Source organism: Delphinus delphis, chromosome 20 (assembly GCF_949987515.2).
Source record: "Delphinus delphis chromosome 20, mDelDel1.2, whole genome shotgun sequence".
Taxonomy (NCBI): domain Eukaryota; kingdom Metazoa; phylum Chordata; class Mammalia; order Artiodactyla; family Delphinidae; genus Delphinus; species Delphinus delphis.
In genome coordinates this window covers 45455447-45479567 of record NC_082702.1, presented here as the reverse complement: position 1 = coordinate 45479567, position 24121 = coordinate 45455447, and the positions used below count along the sequence as shown (strand labels likewise).

Here is a 24121-nt window from a genome sequence, read left to right as displayed (position 1 = left end):
CAGTGTGATATTATTTCTCGTTTTAACTCAAACTACTCAAAAGTCACAATAAGAAAACCAAGTTTTGAAATTGTAATGCAACATATCAGAATCCCCTTGAGATATCTTTTGAAAAATATTTTTGTACTAACCATGTAACTTTGCAGGGCTGTAAAAGGAGATGCTATAGCACCTGCCCCAAAGAGTTTCCTACGGTCTGACGAGGGATCATGCAGGTCAAATGCTTTCTGACCCACATTCAGTACACAGTAAGAGCTCAGCAAATAACTGTTTGCTATGACTGATGTCATTCTTATGCCACTTGGAAAGACTAAGATGAAAGTATCAGAAAAATTAGGGGGAAAATGTGGTTTTTTCCTATGGTTTCTGTAAATAAGGCCAAGAACATCAGTGATAAGCACATCTAAAAATGTATAAATGGTCCTACCAACTGAATAGAAAACTAAGGAAAGGCAACTTGATAAATAATTAGGATCCAGTTTCAGACAGTCCCACATGCATGTTCTATTTCCAGTTTGGCTGGAAATGAACATAGTGCTGGAGTAAAGAATCAAGCAGAGAGCAAAGTGGTTTAAAATGCAGACGTCAAACAAGATGGGGAAAACAGAAAACTAGAGCCAATTTGGGTTTGCTTACGAAGGTAACAGCCTGGTGAGTGTGCTTCTCAGGCAACGTCGCCCTGCTTCAGAAGCATGAAGGGCACAGAGTCTCCAAGAAGCAGCAGTGAGGGGGACTTCCCTGGTGGCCCAGTGGTTAAGACTCTGCACTCCCAATGCAGGGGGCCTGGGTTCGATCCCTGGTCAGGACACTAGATACCACATGCTGCAATGAAGATCCCGCACGTGGCAACAAAGATCCTGTGTGCCGCAGCTAAGACCTGGCACGGCCAAATAAATAAATAAATATTAAAAAAAAAAAAAAAAAAGAAGTAGCAGTGAGGGCTGTGGGTGTCATGTGGGTCCCAGGAGCTCTCACTTCCACATCAGCCCACTAGCATGAAGGCTCCATGAGGGTGGGTGCTGCTCTATCTCCAGCACCTAAACCAGAAGTGGCTCATAGTAAGTGTTCAACGTATTTATTGAATCATTCATATCACTCAGTTTGCACACTGTGCAGTTATTAGTAAATGCCTATTCATCTTTGCAGTCTACTTCTGCCATTTTCTCCTCAACTGGAACCACAAAAGTCATACAATTTTAGAGCTGACATGGACTTTTGAGATCATTCAGGGCATAGGGAAGTCCTAAGCACTTTTGCTTATCTGCGCATTTCACCGTGGCGCTTTTCCAAACCTTGAAATGGGTATCTGTTTTATTCTGATAAACAGCGACTACCTGGCCCATTTTGATTTGTGGGGGTTTTTAGTGATATGCAGTGCTATGAACACTCGTGGCCAGAATGAGCAGAGAGGCCAGGCAGAAAAAGTGGCTCATCCATTCACTGGTGTATCAGTGGGTAGTCCATCTCAGAATGTCTAAAGACCTGGCCTTACTCCTAACCCATGAGACAAATGTATTCCCCTGCTGGGTTTAGGCTCTGCTTTGTTTAGAAGTGTAGAATGGACACAGCTAACCTGTTCCTATCCAAACTGACCACTGGGGCCATCTTGGATCCCTACAAATCCTCTGCTAGAAAAGTCTCACCAGAGTGGTAAGAAATGCCCCAAAAAGGATATGCTGGGAATCAGATAAGCTCGGTACATGTGTGAAAATTCAAGGGCCTTACGGTTTGAGCTGGGCCAGACCACTTTCAAACACAAGAAAATTCAGGGTCCATGTGCATACAAGAAGGCAACAAACTTAAGTTCTATCCCAGAAGCACTCTTGCACATCCCATCATCAAAGAAGTCTGATTATCAGACTGGTGGGTTGGAAAACGGTGGGACAGACATGCTACAGAGAAGCAACCAGAACCTCCAAGAGGAGGGAGCAGTGGATCCAGGAGCGGACTGTCTGATACGGAGCCCCCTGGAAGCTGAGAAGCCCTTCCTCCACGGGGTTCTTCAGACTGGGAGAATGGGACTGTGGGTGCCGTGCTTTCTTATCCTGGGCTGCAGCTGTTTTGTTGTGCTTAGGACGTAGTAATTTACGGCTTTTACTGAGCCCCCGGAGACAATTCAAGGACAAATCCTATGCTAAAACCTCTCCTGGGCTTGTATCAGGTAATGTGCATTAAGAGGGCTGAGTGTATCTACAAAAACAGAAGTGTGGTCATTCAGTTTCCTCCCACAGAGGGATGTTTTCAATATTAGGTCATTTGAAGTGAGCTAGGAACATGCAGAAGGACACTTTTATTTTTCAGTTGGGATTAAAATAAAAGTTAAAGAACTTCAATTTCTTTACAGCAAAAACTCACTATAGCATTTGCTACCAAATCAGAGAGAGCAAACTCCAGTAACAGGCAACCAGCCTAACATGACCCCACTGCTACTTATATATCTTTGATACATTTCATATTACTTTTCCCACACTTCTGAAGTTAACTTCCATGTCACCTATGTCTCTGAAAATAATTTTTCTTTCTTTATTGCTCAGTTCTAAAGTTTCTTTCTGAAAGCCAAAACATTCAGAATGTTCCCTACTGGCTCTGACATCAATATCCTTTCCTCCCAGTCCTGTGAAACCAGCCTCATCGTACAGAACCCCCTGCTGTTCTGCTTTCCTTCCATATATGACTCCTTTCCCATCGCTGTCCATTTTCCTGCTCCAAATGAGAGATGAGTCTGGAGAATATAATCTGTAAATGACCATTATCTTGTTTGTTGAAAATAATTGTCCAAATGGCCTTCACTTTTACTGTAATTACCTTCCTTCTTGGTCTTAATGTTTCGTTTTTCCCTCAGACCCATGACTGCCTTTCACTTATTAATCAAGTGACCTGCTAGAAGGAATCAACTTTGAATTTTCAGGTCTAAAGTTAATTCCCATGTTTGCAGTTTTTGCCCCAATATTAAATATTTCTGGAAATGGAATTTCTGGAACACGAATAACCAAGTGACTCGACAGGGACAGTTCTGAGACTTTCTGAAAGCTGCCTATGAACATGTCACCACTGGTTCATGACAGGTCATTAATACGATTAATACGATCATGAGAAAGGTGTCTATTAAAATGATCTCCTTTAAAATTATATGGGCAATGATTAAAGAGGCTCTTTAAAAATTCTCTATTGAAAATCTTTAAATAAAAATAAAATATTTTAAAAATCACCTTTCTTCCCCCCCCCCCCACCTATTACCCATCTCCTTCCTTCCTTCCAATGAAGAATTATTTCTGAAAATTTTGCAAAATCAAAACCCAAAGTGCAAGAACAGAGGGTTATGTACACATTTAATTTACTTGGTTTATCTGGAAAGTAGTTTACAACATGACTCAAGGCCTAAATTTATCATATAAAATAGCTGCATTTTAATTCCCAACTTACACTTAGAAGAGTAATCTAAACGTTTGCCCACTCAAATGTTATACTTTCTGATCATACTTTCTAATCTGACAAGAGATTAGACACAATACAAGACTGAACTGTATATAACTCCAAACTATAATATTTTCAGCCATTAACTGAGAGCTCATGTTCCCAGCACTGTGTTAAAATGCTGATATACATTATCTAGTCCAATCTTTATAACCTTGTGAAGTAGTACTATCCCCATTTTAAAGATGAGAAAACCAAGGCAAGAGGAAGTTACGTATCTCACCCAAGGCCACATCAATAGTAAGTGGCAGAGCTGGGATTCTATAATACTTTTTTCTTTAACTTCCTGAACCCTACTGCAATTATAACAAAATCTCAGGTCTCACCTTTCTCATATTGTTTTTAAAAAATGCCAGGAGAAATTTAAAAACACTATAACCGACAATCAGGCTTCATTGAAGCCAGCATGACCTGGTGTTCCTGTCTAGTGAACATAGTAGGACACTCTTCATACTCAAACATTCAGGTAACTTGGAAGGTGACTCACAGGAAGTTCTTGTGGATGATACAGTCAACACCGGAGGATCTTTATCAAGCTATCCTGGTGGAGTAGGGTACAGCCAGCTCAGAACAAGCTCAGTGAATAATGACTTCAAGAGCAGCTATAATGTGTAATGAGTTCCATCATGTTCCACCAAAATGGAAACATTCTTGACTATATAATCAAATATCTTCAGCTAGCTTATCATATTTAAGAAAAATTTAAAGAATTTCTCTTGGGAAATAAAAACATCCTCTTAAAGTCAAATTTCTATCAATCAATAAGAGAAAAAAATAAAAGCACTGATTAGAAGCTATAATCTGTGTCACTACCCACAATTCTCTTGTAGCACCTTTCAGATCAATGGGAGGCTCTCTATTGCCACTTGGGGCAAAGAGAAGTGTCTCAAAGAGATACAGGGAAAAAACAGAAGCTAAAAAACGGAAGGTAAACTATCCTAATTATCATGGAGAGAAAAGATTGAATTGGCACATGACATGCAAGGAGATTTTTCTCGTCCAGTATATCTCCTAGGACTAGAAACTGTGGATTTAGTAAAGTTTTGATTCTTAACATAATGACCAGAAAAGTTTCTAAGAGAGGGGTTTCAGATTTGGCCATCTGTCAGAGAAAGTTTCACAAAAGGTGTGTTCTATCTTGGGTGAGATACTCCAACCCATGTATGGTGAAAATTCCAGTGGAGTTTTGCAGAGCTGAGGTAGTTGTGCATGATGCTCATGCCTTTCTCTGGAGACAGCAGACATGCGTTTCTTCCAACAACGAAGGGTCTTAATTTATTTAATAAGCCATAAGGAACCTTGTTGTTTCTAAGACTTCCCTAGGCCTCCCTCCACCTCCAATGGTTCTCTAATCTGAGCACAAAGATCTGAGAGGACAAACAATAATAAAGGGAGGGTGAAGAATGGGAAAACCACACCGACAGAAGAGCCGTGACTTGTCAAGGACAGTTTGCTCTCAGCAGATCCCTGTCCTCCTTTCTCCTTTCCAGTGTCCTTTTCCAAGGAGTCAGCGCCCACACGTTTGCAATGTGACTCACGACTAATGGTACAAGAAGTGGAAGGGGGTTGCAGTAAAAAGCTAGATCTTTCTTCTTTGGTAGCCATCTGGGCTCCCACCCAACCTGGTTCTGCTGAGCTCACATGCTATGCCGATTTGGGAAAAATAAATTAATTTGAGCTGTGCTTTCAAAGTCTGAATTGCTGAACCACATGTTTTCCGCAGGCTTAGGTGATGACAAAGCATAGTTTACTGTTACTTACATGGTAATAAAGAAATTATCAAGTTTCTCTCCCTTTTTAAGCCTTAGTTACATTAAGCTGAAGCTTCCCTAGGGATTCTGGATAAAGGAGCAGAAATGTCTTCCCTGCTCACTGATGTCAGTCAGCCAATCATTTAGGGCCAGTTTGGCCAAAGATCTTTAAATTCTCAGACCCTTATTTCTGAGAAAATATCAAGTGTTCAACATTCAGAAAATTGCTGCATCTTAAAAGTGTGACCTGAGCCAGCAGTACCAGAGTTCAGAAACAAGGCTAGCACAACTGTGCTGTGATTTCTCAGAGGACTCCTAGATGCCCATGGAAACCGAAAGCTTAATTCTCTCTTTTTGCCCTGTATTATTCTTCTGCCTCTCAATTCTCACGATTGTGTTTTTTATCTCTGACTCTCTCTCACTCAGGGTACCCAAGAGACCTAAGCAGAGGAAATAACAGAATGAGGCTGTCAAAATTCTGTACAGCCAAAGTCCATCTAGTAAAATAGAATATTGTATTTCTGAAGGTAGTCAATTGCACTTGTTTTTCTGGAAGGCACAAAACATGCCTAATAGACGAAATTTCACAATTCTTTTCCAAAGGGGGAAGAAAACTATATGGATGCAAGTGGCTTGAGAAATGATCAGTATTCTGTAGAACGTACTACCTTCCCTAGGTCAGGAATAAATGGGAAATTTTAGGTTAATTACATTAATATTTCAAGACATTATCAAAAGAATGGACATGAGGAACTTGATAAAAATGGTAGTAATACAGCACATGCTTTAATGACTAGAACAACAATTATGGTTACTATTAAAATATCAATAAACTACCAAGTAAAAAAAATTCCTTCCAGCCCATTTTCTTGTATCTGCCCAGGAATGCCTTCTCCCTGGGTCTTTGCCCACCCACTTCATCTTCAATGAACATGTCTGGGGTCTCTCAAAAGACAAACTCCCCCTTCTGCACTCTGTGACCACATCAGTACCAAAGATGCCCCAGCATAACTCCTCAAGGTTCTTCCAACAGACCCCATGGCAATGGTAGGCAATGAGCATGATGAGAAGACAGTGGAATTAACCAGTGGCCAAGTGGTGGTAGAACAGAGTAAGAACTTGAAGTTCTAGAGTTTTGGATCAGACATTCTTACAGCATTGAGTCAAACTACTTCTCACATGATCACATAAATAAAATGTGATTTAAATTCAAACCCATCACCACTTTTTGACAATTTAAGGACAGTGATCTCTTAATCTTGAATCTACTTGCTTTAAATTGAAAGAGCCTCTAAAATAGGAAGTGTTCCCATAAAACACTCAATACACAGAGAACACAATAAGGGCTAAACTAAACTTTGTTTTGGCTGACGCATTTAAAGAACCAGATATATAGACATAGGTCTGAGAACATAAGCATATCATGTCTTACTTCCTTTCAGACCCTAAGGTAACATGGGTTTTTTTTGTTTTTGTTTACTTTTTAAGTTTACCTCAGTTGAAGACAATACCCTTCCTGGTGGACACAGAGGCTGAAGGGCCCATCAGAAAGCAAGGTAGTCTCTAAACCCCTGCATCAACCTTCAATTTTATTTTTATTTTTTGAACAGGACGTCAATTAGAGATTGACTGTTAGATCGATAGGTGGCACTGCTTGGTTTTAATCATCTCTGCTTCTACTATGAACTCAGCTCATATCAAGAAGCTAATCAAAAGGAATCAAATCCTAATAAAAAAACTAATCGATGATGCATAGCTCAACTGTCAGAAATTAAATAGTGGCTATTTGGTGTAACTGATCTTCTATGTGAGCAAGATTCAGAGGATCCTTCAGTAGAAAATGGTGATGAACAAGGTATAATAGGGTAGAAAGACATGTAGGATAGGCTGGCGAGTTCTCAGCTGTCTGGTTCTCCTCTTGGCCATCCTTCTCTGTGAATTCACAGCCTCTCCTCTCTTTGCAGGGCCTCTAAAAATGAGCACCTGGGGGCTGTCCTGGGCCCACTGCAAGTTTCCTTCTTTGCTCTGCTCTTAAAATTTCCATCCGCTTTTCACGCCTTCCATGAAGACCTCTAAAGGATACTCACCTCCAGTCCTGATTCCCATCCCACAAGTACTGCAATCCCAAAATTATTTGCACATCTAGTGTCATCTCAAATTCAACATGTTCAGAAACAAAATCATCATCATTAATTGATTTCCATTTGTTCGTTCCTTCCTTCCTTCCTTCAGCCACCCATTAATTGGTACTGTGCTAGGCCTGGGATACAGATAAAGATAAGGCACTCCTTGATGTTGACAATCTCGGAGTCTGTTCTCAAACTGAAGAATCATAACCTACTAGCTAAAAAGGATCAACATGCCCGAATATCCTTATTTTGTGTAAAAGGCAACTGATGCCAAAGGAGACCAAACTGCTTGTTTAAGGTCACACTCACCATTGGCAAAGCTAGGAGTTAAACCCAGGACTCCTGACTTGCTAGTTCCTATCAAAGACATCATAATTCTCCCAGTCACGCTAGTTCAGATCTGAGAAGACATATGATTCCTCACCATGTCTCACCATCAACGGCCAGTCAGTCAAAAAGCACTCTAGTGTCTTTCCTTTGAGCATCTCTCATATCTGCCATTTCCTTTGCTTTCCGACCATCACCAGGCTGTTCCAGGTCAGTGTCACCCTCACACGTTACCCTCCACTTGCCTGCAGAGATGTTCAGTTTCCCTGACCCTCCCTGCACTAGTGAATTTCCCCTGCCTGACCTGCACTACCCATCCCACCCTCTAACCATCCTCTTCCAATTTGATCCACAAGCTGATGCTATGATAATCTTTCTAAAACACCCCGAACACATCCTGTTCCTGATCCAAACCTTACAGTGAGTCTCAGATACCCTCAGCACCAGTGACCAAACTAGGATCCACACAACACTGACTCCGGTGGATACTGTGTGGGAAAAGGGGTCTCTCGTCCTGGGGAAATACTGTTTGCACTTTTCCCTTTGAGAGTCACCTTCTCTTGAACCAGTATTTCCCAAACTTATTTGAGCACAAAATTCCCCTTGGCAAGGAACACACATTACCACCCCTCAGATCCAGTATTTACAGAAAACATAATGTGGGAGACAGTCGGCTATAGTGTAACGGGTTGCCAGGGCAGCCCAGATATGCCAACTCTCCTTCTCAATCTCATTTCTTATATTCTCCATGACCACCTGCTCCAGAAAAATCCATCATTTCATTGTTGTTTAATATGCTATGAACCTATTATTAAAAGTTTCCCTTTTCTTTGTTTTCAAAATTTCTCCAATTGGAAACATCCTTCTTCTTCTTTTCTATTTAATTAAGTCTTACCCTTCCTCCAACATTCAGTTCAGATCTCATCTCTTCTATAAACCCTTTCCCAACTCTATCATCCAAAAATACTACAGAATTTATTTACCTGTATCATAAAACCAAAATCTCAATAGTGGAAAATACCCATAGTTCACATTAGAGTCAAGAAGCTAATGAAATTACAGAATTTTCCCATCAAATACCTTCAAAACTAATTTACAAGGTAAGATTATGTTACACTCACAAGAACTGTATTTCTATAAAACTATCAGGATCTTTAAGTAGGAAAAAAGGAAATTAAAGATCAATAAATATATCAGTATAACTGACACTGAGTTCTGTTATTCTGACCAGAAAAACACTACGGATAACACTAGGAAAAATTCATGCCTTCATTTTTCATTTTGCAAAAATGATCAAGAATCAGCTAATGAATACTATCATGAGAAGAAAACCTGAATACTGTACAGAAAAGACAAAATTATTACAGATGCCATAAACATCACTTAGGTACTAAGCAAATATTATCCCCTTCCTGGGTATTTTTTTCACATAATATAAATGAAATTAGTCTCATTTATTTAAAAAGGTATCATTTCTGTGTATCATTATTCTACAGAATGTTTTTCTTCCTAATAGTGAAAAAATGCCTTGTGATAAGAATGCCCAATTCAGTTCCTATCTAGAATTCAAAAGGAATCATATTAAGTGCCACATTTTAACACATATATCTGCAGCAAGAAGCTCTGGGTTTCGTGCATGAGGAGAAGAAAATCTGAGGTAAGCCCAGTCTTCCTACTTCTGAATTTGAAATATACAAGCCTTACCTGCAGGCCTCCCACCTCCTTCTCACCACCAATGTTTGCCATCCCAGAGTCACCCACTCCCAGAAGGCTATGAGAAAAGGACAGCAGTCATCAGTCTGGATTCTCCGTACCAGCTAGGAAGAATCTTGGACTGCCTACACTCTGGACCTTACCAGCCATGTCTAAGATTGCCATGACTGACTGCTCCTCCCTGCCTCTGCCTCACTCAGCAACTTACTTGCTTGGACTTGTCATGCCTTCCTGATCTTTTCAGCATCTTTGGGCATGACCTACTTTTATCGGTGCATGTCCTGTCCTTCCAAGACTATATGCTCACCTTGATTTAACCTCTTTCTGGGCTAACTCATTATATATGAAGATCCCTTTGATCAATTGAGCCCTGGATAGTCTTCTGACAGGAGAGAAGATTCAGCCTCAACCCACATCTCCAACCTTGTTTCCCTACATGAACCCTTTACTTCAAGCAAACTGATCCACTAATGGAAACTTGAATGAACCATGCCATGCACACCCCCAATTTTGTTTTCCAAAAGTTCCATCCTACAAGACCCAGTTCAAGGCTCTGCTCTCAAAAAGCCTACTCTAACTGCTTAGCCTATGATAATCACCTCAGCCTCTGAACTAGTGTCCTGATTGTCTGTCTTTACCTGTGATTCACACAGCAAGTCCCACTAAATATTAGTTCCAAAGGATATCTCCAAGGGGAAGGCTCCCTCTTAAGAGATTTATAATGCTCATTATCATATGAAAGACTTTTATAAGTCTAACAGCAAATAAACCTGTCAAGCAATATTGAACCCAGTGTTTCTCAAACTTATTTAGCCATGGACTCCCTTTTCTATGTTATATACTGTAATAATTTGGAAGTACAGACATAAGGAAAACTGGTACGTACAGGTCAATGGCACATCTCACAAGTGACTTTTTATTCTAATGTGTCCTTCTGCCATGTCTTCTCTCCAACAGGTTTGAATGGCAGCTCTAACTAGCTGTGGGTTTTCTCAACTCCTATTGCTGTCTTTACCCTCACAGCACTCTATGCTTGCTAAGTTTAAGGTAATGTACAGTGCCTAGCAGATAGTAAACACAGAAGATGCTGGTTTCTTTCATTTTGAGGCAGTGGGGCAGAGGGGTCAGGAGTTTGGTCTGTGAAAGAAGCACATAAATATATAAAGCAAATATTAACAGACATAAAGGGAAGAATTTACAATAATATGATAATAGTAGGGGACTTTAACACCTCACTTATATCAATGAACAAATCATCCAGACAGAAAATCAATAAAGAAACTGTGACCTTAACTGACACATCAGACCAGCTGGACTTAATAGATACCTACAGGACATTCCACTCAAAAACAGCAGAATACACATTCTTTTCAAGTGCACATGGAACATTGTCCAGAATAAATCACATGCTAGGCCACAAAACAAGTCTCAACAAATTTAAGAGATAGAAATTATATCAAGCATCCTGTCCAACTGCAACAGTATGAAATTAGAAATCAATCACAGGAAGAAAAACGGGTAAAACACAAACACATGGAGACTAAACAAAATGCTATTAAAAATCAATGGATCAAAGAAGAAATCAAAAAGGAAAGCAAAAATACACCAAAATGAATGACAATAAAAGCACAACTTTCCAAAATCTATGGGACACAGCAAAAGCAGTTCTAAAAGGGACATTTACAGCGATACAGTCCTACCTCAAGAAACAAGAAAAATTTCAAGTAAACAACATAACCTGCTATCTAAAGGAATTAGAAAAACAACAAAGCCCAAAATCAGCAGAAGGAAGGAAATAATAAATATAAGAGAGGAAGTAAATAAAATAGAGACCAAAAAAAGAAAAAAACCCAATAGAAAAGATCAGTGAAACCAAGATAAATAAAACTGATAAGCCTTTAGCCAGGCTCACTAAGAGAAAAAGAGACAGAACCCAAATAAACAAAATAAGAAATGAAAGAGGAGAAATTACAACTGATATCGCAGAAATACAAACAATCATAAGAGAATATTATGAATGGTCATATGCCAACAAATTGGACAACCTAGAAGAAATGGATAAATTCCCAGAAACACACAATCTTCCAAGACTGAATCAGGAAAAAATAGATAATCTGAATGTACCAATTACTAGTATTGAAATTGAATCAGTAATCAAAAAACGTCTAAGAGAAAAAAGTCCCGGACTGCCCAGCTTCACAGGGGAATTCTACCAAACATATAAAGAAGAGTTAATACTTATCCTTCTCAAACTATTGCAAAAAATTGAACAGGAGGGAACACTCTCAAACTCATTCTATGAGTCCATTTCCCTGATACCAAAACCAAACAAAGGTACTACCAAAAAAAGAGAAGATTACAGGCCAGTATCTCTGATGGATACAGATGCAAAAATCCTCAACAAAATATTAGCAAGCCAAATTCAACAATATATAAAAAGGATCATACATAATGATCAAGTGGGATTTATTCCAGGGATGCAGGGATGGTTCAATATACACAAATCAATTGCTGTGATATGCCACATTAACAAAACAAATGGTAAAAATCATATGATCATCTCTCAATAGATACAGAAAAAGCATTCAACAAAATTCAATACCCATTCATGATAAAACTCTCAACCAAGTTGGTATAAAGGGAACATACGCCAACATAATAAAGGCCATTTACAATAAATATACAGCTAATATAATACTCAGTGGTGAAAAGCTAAAAGCTATTTCTCTAAAATCAGGAACAAGACAAGACTCTTGACAATTCTATTTAACATACTATTGGAAGTCCTAGCCACAGCAATCATACAAGAAGAGGAAACAAAAGCATCTAAATTGGAAGGGAAAATTGAAACTGTCAGTATTTGCAGATGACATGATACTATATAGAGAGAACCATAAAGTCTCCAACAAAAAACTACTAGAGCTAATAAATGAACTCAGTAATGTTGCAGAATATAAGACTAATATGCAGAAACCTGTAGATTTTCTATACACTAATAATGAACTATTAGAAAGAGAAAGCAAGAAAACAATCCCATTTACAATTGCATTAAAAAGAATAAAATACCTAGGAAAACTTAACCAATGAGTTGAAAGACCTGTGCTCTGAAAACTATAAGACACTGATGAATGAAATAGAAGATGAAACAAATAACTGGAAAGATATCCCGCATTCATGGATTGGAAGAATTAATACTGTTAAAATGTCCATACTACCCAAAACAATCTACAGATTTAATATAATCCCTATCGAAATACCCATGACATTTTTCAAAGAACTAGAACGAGTAAACCTAAAATTTGTATGGGACCACAAAAGACCCCCTAAAAGCCAAAGCAATCTTGAGAAAAAAGAACAAAGCTGGAGGTATCAGGCTCCCTGACCTCAGACTATACTACAAAGCTACAGTAATCAAAAGAGTGTGGTACTGGTACAAAAGCAGACACATAGATCAATTGAACAGAATACACAGCCCAGAAATAAACCCACACACATACGGTCAATTAATCTATGACAAAGGAGGCAAAAATATACAATGGGGGAAAGACAGTCTCTTCAATAAGTGGTGCTGGGAAAACTGGACAGCTACACGTAAAAGAGTGAAACTAAAAGACTTCCTTACACCATGTAAACTCAAAATGAATTAGAGACCTAAAGGTAAGACCGGAAACCATAAAACTCCTAGAAGAGAACATAGGGAGAACACTCTTTGACATAAATCATAGCAATATTTTTTTTTAATCTGTCTCCTAAGGCAAAAGAAATAAAAGCAAAAAATAAACAAATGGGACCTAATGAAACTTAAAAGCTTTTGCATAGCAAAGGAAACCATTAACAAAATGAAAAGACAACCTACTGAATGAAGAAAACATTTGCAAATGGCATGACAGATAAGGAGTTAATATCCAAAATACAAAAACAACTCATAGAACTCAATATCAAAAAAAACAATCTGATTAAAAATGGGCAGAAGGGGCTTCCCTGGTGGTGCAGTGGTTGAGAGTCCGCCTGCTGAGGCAGCGGACACAGGTTTGTGCCCTGGTCTGGGAAGATCCCACATGCCGTGGAGTGGCTAGGCCCGTGAGCCGTGGCGGCTGGGCCTGCGTGCCCGGAGACTGTGCTCTGCAATGGAAGAGGCCACAACAGTGAGAGGCCCGCGTATTGCAAAAAAAAAAAAAATGGGCAGAAGATCTGAACAGACATTTTTCCAAAGAACACATACAGATGGCTAACAGGCACATGAAAAGATGCTCATCATCACTAATTATTAGAGAAATGCAAAGCAAAAAATAAAAAAACAATGAGATATCACCTCACACCTGTCAGAATGGCTATCATCACAAAGCCTACATATTACAAATGTTAGAGAGGATGTGGAGAAAAGGAAACCCTTGTACATTGTTGGTGGAAATATAAATTGAAGCTGCCACTATGGAAAACAGTATGGAGGTTCCTCAGAACCCTAAAAATAGAACTACTGTATGATCCAGCAATTCCACTCCTGGGTACATAATCCGAAAAAAAGGAAAACACTAATTCGAAAAGATACTTGCACCTCAATGTTCATAGCAGCATTATTTACAATAGCCAAGATATGGAAGCAACCCAAATGTCCATGAATAGATGAACAGATAAAGAAGATGTGATACACACACACACACACACACACACACACAAAATGAAATATTACTTTGCCATAAAAAAGAATGAAATTCTGCCATGTGCAACAAGTGTATGGACCTAGAGAGCATTATGCTTAGTGAAATAGGTCAGATGGAGAAAGACAAATACTATATGTTATTATCTAAAAGACAAAACAAACAAATGTATACAGCAAAACAGAAACAGACCCATAGATATAGAAAACAAACTAGTGTATACCAATGGGAAGAGAGAAGGGGGAGGGGCAAGATAGGGTTATGAAATTAAGAGATACAAACTACTATGTATAAAAAAGATAAGCAACAAGGATATATTGTATAGCACAGGGGATAATAGTCATTATTTTGTAATAACTTTAAATGGAGTATAATCTATAAAAATATCAAATCACTATGTTGTACACCTAAAAAAAAAAGTTTCGTCTGTGGAATCAGACAGATCCTGTTCTAACTCTGGCTCAGGTCTCACTAGATAGACATTGAGGTCAAGGACTATGTCTGTTTTGTTCATTGATGCCTGGTACATACGCAGTGCCTGGTACAGAACATGCACTCAATAACTATTTATTGAGCGAATTAAGGACAAAGCAGTTTTCAACCCGAGTGATTTTGCCCACCAGAGGACATCTGACATCTGGACAGAGTTTGGGTTGTCACAACTAGCATCCGATGGGTAAAAGTCAGGGCTGCTATTAAATATGCTACAATGTACAGGACAAAGAATTATCCAGCCCCAAATGTCAATAGTGCAGAGGTTGAGAAACCCTGCTCTACAGTGAGGCTAATCAGGGATAAATTTCTAACTACTGACACTAATCGTTTGGGCTCGAGTAAGTTATCAAATTTCTCTAAGTCTTAATTTCCTCATCTGTAGAATGGGGGACTGATTAAAACTGATAATATATATACAAACAAGATAAAGTATGTAATATATATGAAGTGTTTAACAGTGACTGGTACATATAAAGTGTGACCTATAAATGTAACCTCTGAGTGTTCTTACTATTAATCTTCATTCACTGTCTCATAACGACAATGAGGCTCCTCAGATGGACTCTTTATGCTCTTGGAACTCACCCTATCAATCTCAGAGAGAGTAATCCCATCAAATTAAGCCCTGCATCCCCACTACATTTACTGTAAGGTCAGACTGTATTTATGTGCTTACCAGAGGCTCAACACTGAAAATGTTATTCGAGAAGAGCATGCTATCTGCCTGAACCAGCTTTCTCTGATTCTCAAAGGTGTGGGACAGAAAGGAAAGACACTGTTGTAGTGAAGGATCAGTAATGCACTCCTCAAGAAACCCGTCGATCTCATTCTTTTCCTCTTTGGTAAGATCATCACAGACCCTAAAAAAAAGCAAGAAACGTGAGATTCATTTTGATACTCCCATGAAGAACATTGTAAAGGGCTCCCCACCAGCCCATCCTCTTGGGAATAGTCTCACCCATGACCTTGGGGTGGTCCTTCCTTGCCCTGAATCTATAATATACCAGCTGAGTGACCTTGTATTTTAACCTCTCAAGAACCTCAGCTTGCTTCCTTCAAGAAGCGCTCCCAGGCTTCCTGTCCTACTCAATGCCCATTTGCTTACTCCTGAGCCCTTAGTATATTTGGACAAATATTTTCTTTTAGGTAATTGTGTTTTCCAGGCTGCTTTTTCAATATTTAACATATACCCTGCCTCTCACACTTTAAGTGCAATTTCATTTCTTCTACACTTGCTTAGCTTGAATTCCTTCCTAGCTGTTATTACCTAGAGAACAGAAGCTGGAGCCAGCAAGGCCTAGAGCTTTTTTTGTTTTTGTTTTTTTAATTAATTAATTAATTTTTGGCTGTATTGGGTCTTCGTTGCTGGGCACAGGCTTTCTCTAGTTGCAGCGAGTGGGGGCTACTCTTCGTAGCAGTGCATGGGTTTCTCATTGTGGTGGCATCTCTTGTTCTGGAGCACGGGTTCTAGGCGCACGGGCTTCAGTAGTTGTGGCATGCGGGCTCAGGAGTTGTGGCTCATGGGCTCTAGAGCGCAGGCTCAGTAGTTGTGGCACACGGGCTTAGCTGCTCCGCGGCATGTGGAATCTTCCTGGACCAGGGCTGCATTGGCAGGTGGATTCTCAACCACTGCGCCACCAGGGAAGTCCCAACGCCTAGGTTTTGTTACTGACTCTACTATCTATTTACTCACTCTGTGACTTCAGGAGTTACTTAAATCCTCGAAGCCTCAATGCCTTCATCAATAAAATGGAAAGAACAGGAGCTCCTCCATCATAAAGATATGTTGAGAATTAAATGTGATCAAGGACCTGGTATAGTTCCTGGGACAAAACAGTTGCTCAATAAATGCCAGTTTTCTCCTTGTATCAACCGCAGGCAATTACCAAGCTGTCAAGCTTATAAAATGCTCAGACTACACCTGGAGACACGTCCTTTTTTTCTCTCTCTTTCTAGATCTTCATATCCCTTGTGATAAGTCAGAAAAGCAGCCTTCCCGACATTCTACTCATTACTCAGGCTATGCTCACTTTACTCCTGGTGTCTGTTACTTCACCTGAACTTTGAAGACTGAATTTCATCTCCTCCCAGGACACATGACTATTTTCCCAGCATTTTACTGGTATTACCAGTGGTGAGAGATAAATTATTTAGTAATGTGAGTACTGACTGAGAGGCTAGGGTCACTGAATTCCAGTCCCAGCCCTATTTTCTAAATGACTTCACACAAACCACATGCTCAGCAATGTCAAATAACTCTTTTTTAAATAACTTTTGTGTTCAGGATCCTTTGGTCACATAGCATAAAGAAGTCAAAGAAATAGGTTCAGTATGTTCTGGTCCCAAGGAAGAAAGCATTCTGTGCTCCCTTTTTATTGCTAGATGGGAAGCAGTGTACAAGGTAGCCAGAGCAGCTGTCCTTTTATATTGCTGGGCAGGGCAGGGCAAATTAAAGACAGCTCAGTCCACAGAAAGAAAGGAAACCATGTATTCCTGCAAGTGGAATTTATTGATATCTATTCCTTAGGAATAAGTTCTCAAAAAAAACAATCATGGATGTAAATAAAGAGCAACAAAGAGGTTCATCAAAGTTCTAGCAATAATACTAAAAAAAGTGGGTAAATTCGATGTAACGGATTGAAGTATTGGTTAAATAAATAATGGGAGTCATATACATTACATTTACTTAGGGGGGTTAATAGAAATGGGGTGTGGGGATAAAATGCTTTATGTGGACCAAGGATGATAATGCTCTATGAATTGAGGAGTATGATTAACTCAGCCCTTACACCAGAAAACAAAAGAGGACAAAACAAAAATTCCCAAATGATGCTCTTCTCCCACGCTGTTGGGACTCCTGTATCAGTGACAGCTGTATAATGCATGGGGGGTGGACACCAGATGTCATCCTCTTTGCCCTCTATGCAGAATTAGAGCCAAGGCTGAGAGTCTAAGAAGGGAACGTGCAATACCACCTTAAGCTGGGCTGACTCCAACAAGGACTTCTATATACCTCAGTCTATTGTTTTGCCATCTTGTTGTGCTGATACTCATGGTCTCTTGAATTCAGAGGTGGTTCTGTTTTACAGACGAAGAGACCTCTCATCAGAGAGTGTAATATCACACAACCTTCTCTTTCAGTAAAACCATGGATTTAACCCATTTTGCAAATCGTCTGCTAGCCCGAATACCCATCACCTTCAGGCAGCAGCTACATTCCTGCTAATGGACTATACTCAATGGGGAACCCTTGTGTCTCAAGTACAGTAGCATTGAACTAGTATTGCCCCTTATCTTGAGCTCCTAGAGACCTGCACCCTGCTCCTTTACAACACCCCTAAGAGGTGGTAACTGGATGCTGAGGAGATTAAAAACTAAGAACCTTGGCCATCATGGTTGGCAGAAATACTCCCATGTCCACACCTGGCAAGGAAAGGATGGAGCCATCCACCTTCAGATGGACTGTGTGACCCTGGACACACAACAACTCTGATGCCTGTTATAAAATGAGGACTAGAGGTCCTCTTCCTGTTTATCAGGTACCACTCAAGTCTTCAGATTCTTTTATGATTAGGAAAGGGAAGGGCTCCCCAACCACAACTGAGATTAAGTTGGAGCCTGGGTGGCAGGCTCAAAGCTCAAATAAAACTGATTTATTTAGAGAAACATGTCATTTCCAACACTGGAATGTTTTGGAACACATCTATGCTGATCACTTTGTGGGGGGGCTCCACTGAGGATTCTACAGTTCTTCCACAGAGCAGATCTAGAATTAGAGCAGTTGCTATTGAGACAATGGTCATAACCTTGATGGAGAAATAGGGAGCAGAAATCCTCAAACGCCCATGCCAAGTCTCTGAATATAATAAACTGTGATGAAAATGAGGATGAAAGAATCTTGTAGGATGTTTTATAATCCCTCAGGCCAAGACAGAAGAAGTAAGGAGGAAAGAATTCAGCACCAGTTTTTGAAGAGATTAATTTCTGCAACTCTCAGAAAAGTATCAGGAGAGACCTAAAAGATGATTTTTAAAGGTTCTTATATCTGATTCCTAAGGTTTAAAAAAAATGGAAAAAAATTTTAAGCCCAGAACTTCTTCCTAGGGGAAATAACATCTTCATTGTCAGAGTCTGGAGCCTGAGATTAGCCCGAGGCCCCCAAATCTGGACATGTGCCCTAAAGTTTGTACCAACGTGTTTTGGTAGGCAGAGAGGAAGTCATCCTTCCTAGAATGGAAAGTATAAACTGTCAGAAAGGAATAGGACTCAGTAGGGCTGAAATTCCCCCACTGGGAGAAGAGACGTCCAAGTCTTTGCTCAGGAACATCATCAAGATGCTGGAGAACAAGAAACCATGAAGAGGCATGGACATATATACACTACCAAACGTAAGGTAGATAGCTAGTGGGAAGCAGCCGCATAGCACAGGGAGATCAGCTCGGTGCTTTGTGACCGCCTGGAGGGGTGGGATAGGGAGGGTGGGAGGGAGGGAGATGCAAGCGGGAAGAGATATGGGAATATATGTATATATATAACTGATTCATTTTGTTGTGAAGCTGAAACTAACATACCATTGTAAAGCAATTATACTCCAATAAAGATGTTAAAAAAAAAAGTGAAGGGAAAAAAAATAAAAATAAAAGAAAAGGAAAAAACAAAAAAGAAACCATGATGGCTGGAATAGGGTCTTGAGGACATCCATAATACTAAAGCAATTAGAATTCTTGAAACCACCATGGAGCAACTTTCAGCCCCTGTAGCTGAATGCCTTGGGACGAGTTTTAAGCCATGTTATAACTGGAAAGCAGTGGGCAGGCTCTTGAGTCTCACTTAAAAATATACACTGACGTTTTAAAATCTTAGGTCATTTGGGTGCTGCAAAGGGAAACTTTAATCTATCAAAGTATACATGAGCCCATTTAGATCATCTCTGTTCCAAGTTCAGGACAAATGTGGACCTTTCGCTCTGCACATTAACTACAGAGGCTGCTGAGGGAAGAGGAGAAAAGGAAGAGGTTGCTCACCATTAGGAGCAGGAGAGTCAAACATTAAAAAGATTATTCCAGGGATTCCTGCACTGGCCTTGCTGGGGAGTTCAAGAGAGAGTTTATACCATTAGCTAAAGAGCTCACTGCTGCTTCCCAGGGATGAGCAAACCTCTGCCCACAAGAAAGCTATCCAAGAACATTCTGCTTTATCTGCCACTGATGTGAGCCTAAGAGACAACCTAAGGGTTTGTGAGAGGGAGGAGGAGAGGGCCTACACCCACAGCAAGAGCACAGCCACCCACCAAAGGGGCAGCTATCCAAAGACAGGAACCAAATGTTCAGTAAAGAGCAAACCTCTTTCTTTGCTTTGCTTTCTGAGAGGATGGGCGTTTCATGGCTAGTTGCATCCAGGACAAGAATCCATGGCTAATAATATGAAACTTGTGGCATGCTTGGGAATGTATCAAGAAACAAGAGAGGCATGGGAGAGAATACACACCTGGTCAAATAAGAGATTAGGCATCTGGCCCTAAGACAGGGGTAGGGAGAGGGCATGGAACAGAATATTCAATAGACTCTTCACTTAGATCAACCAATCCAGTTTGCAGGAACATGAGTTATGTCGCCGTGTGTCACCCACACACAGCAAGGTATTCTTATTTAGCCATCTGAAGTCACTCTTCAACTTCATTGTTTAAGGGAGGGGCATGATCCAAGATGATAAAATTGGGCTTCCAATTATGGTTATGAAAGTGCTCTTCAATATTGTTCCCTTGCTACAAAAAAACTGCTAGGGGAACTAATAGAAAGAGCAAAAGAGACAGTGAAAGAAAGACAATGCAAGAGAAAAGGAAGAATAAGACTCAAGGATAATATTAGAGATAGAGCCATGAGTGTTGGAGGAGGTGAAGTGGGGGGGGGGCGAAAGTCCATCCACGTGTGTTTGAAATTATATTCTCTATACCTTAAGCATTTCTGATAGCAACTGGTTTGAATTTTTCCTGAGTTTCACTGTTGAAATTAACTTCTGTAAATATTTTTTGGACATAGGCATGGCATCAATCACGTGCTATACATTTGGTCAAACACAAAGACATACTTGAAATTAAAGCTGGCTTTCCCTCTGATAGTATATACTCATTCTCCCCAAAAGATTATGCCCACAGCACAAGTAGGATATTGAAACACTACTTTTATTGCTGTTTCTTTATTTGTACCTGCTCTCCTATCTTATCTTTAAACACGCCTGGACCATTCTGATTGTTGGTACATACGTGCCAGCTGAAGAATCAGGACAGATGAAACCGTGGATAAGTAGTCTCCTCTTACCTTTTTAAACTACTGGTATCTATACCATGAGGCAAAATGAAGTTTTTAGGCAGGAAAGGCTTTTCTTTTCTCACTTTTTAAAGATGGCACAGGGGCAATCTGGTGATTAAAGCTCATTGTCTGAATGATAAAGCTTCTGGTCCACTGTGTCCTATCACTGTCACAGCTCCTTCTGATTCAATTACGGACAGCACACTGGGGGATTTCTGCCTGGTTTCCCTAGACCTAAGACTTTTATTTTTATCACATACTAACTTGGTTTTAAACAAAGCTTTGAAGCTTCCCAGGGCTAATCTTTAATGAAAATGGAGAGGCAAATTAAAAAGGCTGAAATAAATTCCAATGAAAGCAGCAAAAGAGCTAATTCAGGGAGGATGGAAGAAGATAAAATTGCAAATGGAATTACAGTAATCAAGGACAGATTCAGTAAAAAGAAATATTCAAAATTTAACAGTGATGAGATTAATTAAAACAGTTTGGTTTTCCATTTTATTAATTTTCTCCACTGCCTGAAGTATCATTTGAAAAAGCAGTAGATTAAAGATAGCAACAAGAAATCACTATTAAATTATATGGTTAGCAGGGATTGAGAATGCTACTAAAACTGAAAATATAAAAGCCATTATATCTAAGCCCTCGTTTTCCCCATTCTTCATATTTTCTGAAAGTACCTTTTCACTGAAGAAAAAAAATAAAAAGGCCACATTGATCCCAATCCAAAAGAGATTATTTTTAGAATCCCTATGAAAACTGATCGATCTAGTTAGGGTTATGGAAAGAAATAAAGACATATAGATTAGTTTTGAGAGAATAGTGAAGAATGATGTATTTGGTCTTTAAAATCCAGGAGTTTAGCTACTGATAAATTAAAACTGGGATAAGATTAACTGAGGATGGACGATGTTGTGTTCCACATAGCTCAGCTCCAGTTCTTTAAATGAAAAAGGGAGCATTGTACACTGGACCCAAGTTATAATAAATTTGACACTGAGTAAGTTAGAAACCACAAAGGTCACAGAATTTTCATAACTAAGTTTCATGTTCCCCCAAATTATATAGATAGCGTATAGATAGTGATTTTTCTTACAAACCTATACTTTTCTCGGTCTTCCTCTTCCTGTGTAGCAAATATCTTCCACTGGAAATGGGCAATGATGTTACTGCGGTTGTGAATAGTTAGAGTTCGCTGATTGGCCAGAGATAGGTAAGTTTTCTCAAGGATCAAGGAATTCTTGTCCAGCCTTATGTTCATGTCTATAGCAGCTCCATACAGAGATATAAACACTTTTTCACCTAGAAATTAACAAAGTATAAATATACTTTGAGATTTATTCTAGAACTATGCTACTAGGCTATTTTTCCCCCAAGGTGACATTAGGGAATATAGCACAAGCATTAGACATTTCATACTACCCCCACCCCCCCCAACATCAGTCAGAGATCAGACATGATCAGAAACCTGAAATGTTATGTTTGGTACAGTTATAGAGAAAAACTATCTTGCTTGGTTATTGTAAAAAATACATAAAATATGAATTGTTGTGGTGAGTGCTACCAGTCTTTTTCTTCTTTGTAGTAGTTTAAAATCCGACAACCTGACCATGGGGGCACCTGAGTTGTAGAATTATAACCATTAGCCTCATCTTTATTGCAAGCATGAGCTGGATTTCTTAAATTAACTGCACCCAGTACATCTGGGAAGAGCTGCTCAGCATGACAGGATCTAAGTCCAAACAAAGGGGATCAGGAAGGAAGCATTAATAACTTCATTAATAGAAAATCAAATATTTAAAATGAACCACATCCCTAGGGAGGGCGGATGGGAGATGCTAAAGGGAGGGGATATAGGGATATATGCATAGATATAGCTGATTCACTTTGTTATACAGCAGAAACTAACACAACATTGTAAAGCAATTATACTCCAAAAATGATGTTAAAAATAATAATAATAAATGACAGTTTAAACTCAAAGGAAAAAAAAAGGGAACCCACATTCCTAAACAACAGCAATTAAAACAAAACAACACTATCTCTGGATAGTGGTTACAAAGAAAGAAAAACACAGAAAGACAAAAGTTATGTTTAAATTTTTAAATGTTAAGAACACCTTTGTTCAGCATAGTAATTTAAGGCCTTGACTTCATTCAGGATGCACCAATTGCCTTGATTCTAGGTATATAAATGAGGCCCCTGGGACTTCCAAGAAGACACAAAGCTACAAACTATATTCTATCTGATCTCTGCAATGTCACAGCAGGTGCCTCAGTCTGACGTCAAAGTAGAAAAAGGAAATACTTAAATATCATCAATGTTCTGTTGATCTGTGCTGTTACCATTTTAATCAGAACCAGAAAGCCTAATCACTTGGACTTTATTTTTTAGCAAATATTTCTGCTATATTCATGACTATATGAACTGAGCACCACTTAGTAAATTGATAATCCTTTATACAGTACAAATGTTTTCTAGGCCCAATCACTTTGAACACAGCAACATCTTCCCCAAAGTTTAAATAAAAAGTAAGTATCTAGGGGACTTCCTGGTGGTGCAGTGGTTAAGAATCCACCTGCCAATGCAGAGGACACGGGTTCAAGCCCTGGTCTGGGAAGATCCCTCATGCCATGGAGCAACTAAGCCTGTGCACCACAACTACTGAGCCTGAGCTCTAGAGCCTGCGAGCCACAACTACTGAGCCCACATGCCACAACTACTGAAGCCCGCATGCCTAGAGCCTGTGCTCCGCAACAAGAGAAGCCACCGCAATGAGAAGCCTGCGCGCAGCAATGAAGAATAAGCCCCGCTTTCCGCAACTAGAGAAAGCCCGTGCCCAGCAATGAAAACCCAATGCAGCCAATAAATAAATAAATATATTTTTTTAAAAAGTAAGTATCTAGGCATTTTAAATTTTTATTAAAAAATATGTACATGAAGTAAAAACTTTAAGTACTATAAGAGCATATACCATGAAAAGAAAACATCTTCCTCTCCTTCACTCAATCCCAGGCCTGCTTTTTAGAGTTAAGAATTGTTAATATTTTCATGTACTTCCTTCCCAAATAAAGGTATGTACTCTTGTCAACTTTTAAGCTTTCTGATGAGTTAAATTTAACAGTCTGATGAGTGAAAACTTGCTGCTTTAATTTGCATACTCTTAATTATAGATGATGTTAAACATTTTTTCATGTATTAATTGATTTTATACACACACACACGTGTGTGTGTTATATCGTTCTTTGATCATTCATCAAAGAAGC

General features: G+C 39.3%; 1 protein-coding gene across 1 annotated transcript in view; it reads right to left on the bottom strand.

Annotated features, from left to right (window-relative positions):
• The window catches only part of HYDIN (HYDIN axonemal central pair apparatus protein), a 432285-nt gene that overhangs the window by 264945 nt on the left and 143219 nt on the right, over window positions 1-24121 (bottom strand). The window contains 2 exon segments of the mRNA XM_060000506.1: window positions 15224-15407; window positions 21956-22157. Of these exon segments, the coding sequence (XP_059856489.1) occupies window positions 15224-15407; window positions 21956-22157 (386 nt within the window).